Below are 5,000 nucleotides of genomic sequence, written 5' to 3' on the forward strand. Positions count from 1 at the left end.
TCCTGTCCGGAGTGCGAGGAGGAGGAGTGGAGGCCATGGAGGGGGAGGACGGGAGCGACCTGTCCCCGTCCTCCCCTCTCCCCCCGCACATCACCGCCGAGCACAGCTACTCGCTCTGCGGGGACAGCCGGCCTCAGTCGCCGCTGTCGCACCTGACCGGAGAGCAGGGCAGCGACGCAGGTGACATACGGATCATTAATTATTGTTATTAGTAGCAGTGGTGGAAGAAGTATTCAGATCTTTTTATTAACCCTCTAGAGCAGGAGTTCTCAACCTTTTTGAGTCGCGACCCCCAATTTAACATATATGTTGCCGCGACCCCCGCTCACTGAACACAATCTCACACGCACAGTTCAGATCACCCAAAAAAATGATCAAAAAAGACACAAAATGACCAGAAAAGACACAAAATGACCAAAAAAGACACAGAATGACTAAAAAAGACAGAAAATTACCATGAAAAGGAAACAAAATGACCAAAAAAGACAAATTGACAACAAAATGATCAAAAAAAGACCCCCGCTCACTGAACAGAATCTCACACGCACAGTTCAGATCACCCAAAAAAATGATCAAAGAAGACACAAAATGACCAAAAAAGACACAAAATTACCAGGAAAGACACAAAATGACCCAAAAAAAGAAACAAAATTACCAAAAAGACACAAAATGACTAAAAAAGACACAAAATTACCAAAAAAGGAAGCAAAATGACCAAAAAAGACACAAATTGACCACAAAATGATAAAAAAAAAAAGACACAAAATTACAAAAAAACACATAAAATGACCAACAAAAAAGACATTAAGTGACCAAAAAGACTAAAACACATCAACACATGAACACTTTAACACAGTGGAGACAGAGCTGACTTCCAAAATGATTTGGCGACCCCCAGAAATCATCTCGCGACCCCAACTGGGGTCCTGACCCCAAGGTTGAGAATAGTTGCTCTAAAGTCCATGAAAGCACCTGCACATTACTTCTTTATGGTGTGAAGACATAAAAATGAAGCAACATTGAGCCTTTCCATCAGCTTCCCTCTAAAGTTCTGGCTTGAAACTCCATACCAGATTTTTTTTAATTATATTCGGCCAAGTAAAACTGGAGATAATGTCAAATATATTTAGTATATAGTATATTAGGAAAATCTTACTACTACAAAATAAAAGCTCAGTTCATGAGAAATAAAACACGCCTTTGCTTAATCAGACAATTATATGAACTTGAACTTCTTCTTCAGAGTCAATGATTTTTACCTGTGCATTTATTTTTCTGTATTTTAACATTTATTCTAAATATTCTGTTTATAAATATTGTAAAGTCTAAACAGCAGGTGTATGGGACCAAAAAGTCAGTAAAAGAGGAGAAATGCACTTGAATTATTCCCCCAAAATGACATAATAAAAACAAAAACATAACATTATTAAATGGAAATACTAAACATTACTAAAGTTGGCAGCTAAATGTAGTGGAGTAAAAGCATAAAGTTTCATAAAATTGAAATAATCAAGTAAAGTACCTCAAAATTGTTCTCAACTACAGTATTTAGTTACATTCCATCACTTAGTATTACTAGGATCTTATTACTACAAAATAAAAGCTCAGTTCATGAGAAAATTTTCTTCTTTTATACAGTCAATTGTTTTACCTGTGGATCTCTTTTCCTTTTATTTAACAATTTACTCAATGTATTCTTTATATAAATACCTTAAAGTCTGAACAGCAGGTGCACATGACAAAAAATTCAATAAAAAAGAAGAAATGCACTTGAATTAAACCCCCAAAATGACAAAAAATAAAACAAAAACAATAACATAAATGTTAGAACATTATAAAATGAACATAGCCTTAAGAGCATCAGATTTATTAATTGAGGTGTATTTCAGATGTAGAAACACTAACCTGTTGCCTGTTGTGCAGCAGAATCTGATGGAGATTCAGCCGACTGGCCGATGGAGCAGGAGGACGCCATCGACAGCCTCCTGTGTGAGACTCCCTCCCTCCTCCCGGCCCTCTCCCTCTCTCTGGCCTCCAGCGAGGCTCCTCAGGCTCCTGAGGGCCCCGCTGTGGCCCCCGCCGCTGCTGCTGCTGCTGCCCCCGCGGCCCCACCGCAGACCACAGTCAGCAGCCACAACCAGAAAGGCTTCAAGGTGAGAGTTTATGGTGACGATCTGCATGAAAATAGATATGTTTGGTGTTTTCTGGTCATTGTTTATAACTCTGACGGCTGTTTGCAGATTAAAGAGGAGAACATCATCCCTCAGATTAAACTGGAGCCTCATGAAGTGGACCAGTTCCTCAATCTTTCCCCTAAAGGTCTGAATTTAAACTTTTTATTTGGTGATACAGTGACCCCTGGTGGCCATTTGTTGTCACTTCATGTTGTGCATCTGCAAAATGGCACCAGTTGATAAAATACAGTCATGGAAAAAATTATTAGACCCTTGTTTTCTTCAATTTCTTGTTCATTTTAATGCCTGGTACAACTAAAGGTACATTTGTTTGGACAAATATAATGATAACAACAAAAATAGCTGATAAGAGTTTAATTTAAGAGCTGATATCTTGATAATGATTTTGGTTATTATTAAGAAAACCATGGAAATGGCTGGATATCAGCTCTTAAATTAAACTCTTATGAGCATAACTTTGATTGTCTACTGAACTCTACTGATTAATAACCTCATATTTTATCCTTAAATACTTTTGAATTTTAAAAGTGTTTAAAAGGTAAGTTTAAAAAGTAAAATAGTTCTTTATAACCGCTGTATTTCAGGTCTGGAGGTGCTGCAGATGCCTCCCACTCCTCCCAGCTCCCACGGCAGTGACTCTGAGGGCAGCCAGAGTCCAGTCCACGCCCCGCCCGGCCTCTCCTGCCCCACCTCCCCCACCAGCCCCGCCCCCTCCCAGGCCGGCCTCAAGGTGTCTCCCCGCGCCGCCTCCTCCCTCTCCAACTCCCCGCTGCTCACCGCCGCTCACGTAAGTAACGTCTAACATCGTCATCGTTTTTATGTTTGTTTGCTTCTTTATTGTCCCCTGTCACTTATCAACATTTCACAGTATATTCTAGTCATCATTCATAAAATCTACGTTATAAACAAAACAGCAATCAAAGCACTTTAAAATAGTCACAGTAATCCAGAACTCATAAAACTAGTCAGTTTTATTTTAATAATACAAATACTGCAGTCTCCCTTTAAACTTACATTTCTGTAACTTGATACTCTGGGCATCTGAGGCTCCATTATTAATACACTGAAAAAAGTGAGTGACAAGAAAAGAGTGACATTTACTTAAAAAAAGCTAGGCAAGTTTTTCCACACAGAAAGTGTTTGTAATCTTTACTCAGGCTGTTTCTAAGTAATATTTATTTAATAGAACCACTTTTAAAAAAAAATGAAAATACACAAGTAAATTGCAGATTCACTGATGTCCCTCAATTACATTTTACTTGGAAATATAAACTCATTAAGCCAATGAACTGGTTTAGTGAATATTACTTGGAACGAATGATTCAATTTACATACAAAACTGAGGACACATAATAACAAACAATCACTAAGAAATGCACAACATGAAAAACTGCTATTTTAAAGTAAAAGCACTGAATTCGTATTTCTTTGTAGAATTTATATGGATGATTGAAATAATAATTACAGGGCCAAAAAAAATATTTTTTTCAGTGTAGAAAATAAATATTTATTTGGAGTGAAGAAAGAGAAGTTTGCATTCACCAAATCACTGCTTATTATAGACTATATTCCAGTGTATTAACCCATCTTCTTGCTCCGTTAGTAACCAAAGTAAGCAAAAATTGTATTTATTTCTTTATTTATTTGTGTGTGTGTTTGTGTGTGTAGAAGCTGCAGGGCTCGGGCCCGTTGATGCTGACGGAGGAGGAGCGCCGTACGCTGGTGGCTGAAGGTTACCCCGTCCCCACTAAGCTGCCGCTCACCAAAGCCGAGGAGAAGGCGCTGAAGAAGATCCGCAGGAAGATCAAAAACAAGGTACGGTCCTAATGAGTAAAAAACTCTCTAGAAAAACCTCTCCTCTTCTGTGTGCACCTGTTCTGTTAAGCCTGAGAAGAACAGATTAAAGGGAAAATAATATAAAAACTAGGACTGCGCGCAGTACTGAACGGGCCCTCGCAGTACACGCGTGTCGGGGCATGCTGCAGTCAGGGTTTGTGCGCTACAGGGGCCAGTCTATACCACCTCTATGAATTTCATTGCCTTAAGTCTTATGGTCTGGGCACAGTGGCACTTATTAAATCAAACTGCCGCCAGAGCGCCACCTAGGGGCCGATCAATTAAATCTTCAAGGGTTATCCTCAGGAGGGTATTGACAATAAGTATACCAAGTTTGGTGTTAATCCGACCAACCGATTTGGAGAAATAAAATACTTCAATTTAAAGAGCGCCACCTAGTGCTCATCGCCAAAAAAATTTTGCAGCGAGCCTCAGGGGCTCATGGGGAAGTAGTAACCTGAGTTTCATGTCATTCAGACACACCAATGTGGAGATATGCAACACTTTGTGTTTTGTGTTGAAAAGAGCACCACCTGCAGGACGTTGTTATTTAATAACTTGAGTATTCTTTGGGTAATCAAAATTCTTTTAATAACTTTTTGTCATGAGGGTCCATAGATGCTGTGTGCAACGTTTGGTGCAAAACGATGAAATTGCCTAGGAGGAGTTCGAAAAAGTAGGTTTGCGACATTTCGCGAATTTGCGAAAAAAATCTCCAGGCGAAAATGGGCGTGGCCTATATCAGGAGATTCAGCACAACTCAGTGAACGCGTGGATATAAGTTTTTTGAATGTGCGATGAAATATGTGGGAGTTATTAGCCAAAACGCATTTTCCTTTATTATAGCGCCACCTAGTGGTGGAAATTCAGGATGACAATAGATTATAAAAATTTTCGCCAGGTGTGACTTATATTCAAAGTTTCATGAGTTTTGGGGTATGTTCAGGCAGTGAAATATGCGATCATTTG

The 5,000-nt window shown here is 39.3% G+C and overlaps 1 protein-coding gene across 1 annotated transcript in view; it reads left to right on the forward strand.

Moving 5' to 3' along the window:
• The window catches only part of creb3l2 (cAMP responsive element binding protein 3-like 2), a 42,593-nt gene that overhangs the window by 30,025 nt on the left and 7,568 nt on the right, over positions 1–5,000 (forward strand). Inside the window, exons 2-6 of the mRNA XM_059326044.1 lie at positions 1–180; positions 1,927–2,153; positions 2,241–2,319; positions 2,780–2,982; positions 3,864–4,010. The exon at positions 1–180 is cut by the window's left edge and continues 67 nt beyond it. Coding sequence (XP_059182027.1) covers positions 1–180; positions 1,927–2,153; positions 2,241–2,319; positions 2,780–2,982; positions 3,864–4,010 — 836 coding nt within the window. The remainder of the gene's footprint in view (positions 181–1,926; positions 2,154–2,240; positions 2,320–2,779; positions 2,983–3,863; positions 4,011–5,000) is intronic.

This window comes from Centropristis striata, chromosome 22 (genome assembly GCF_030273125.1).
Source record: "Centropristis striata isolate RG_2023a ecotype Rhode Island chromosome 22, C.striata_1.0, whole genome shotgun sequence".
NCBI classification, from domain to species: Eukaryota; Metazoa; Chordata; class Actinopteri; order Perciformes; family Serranidae; genus Centropristis; species Centropristis striata.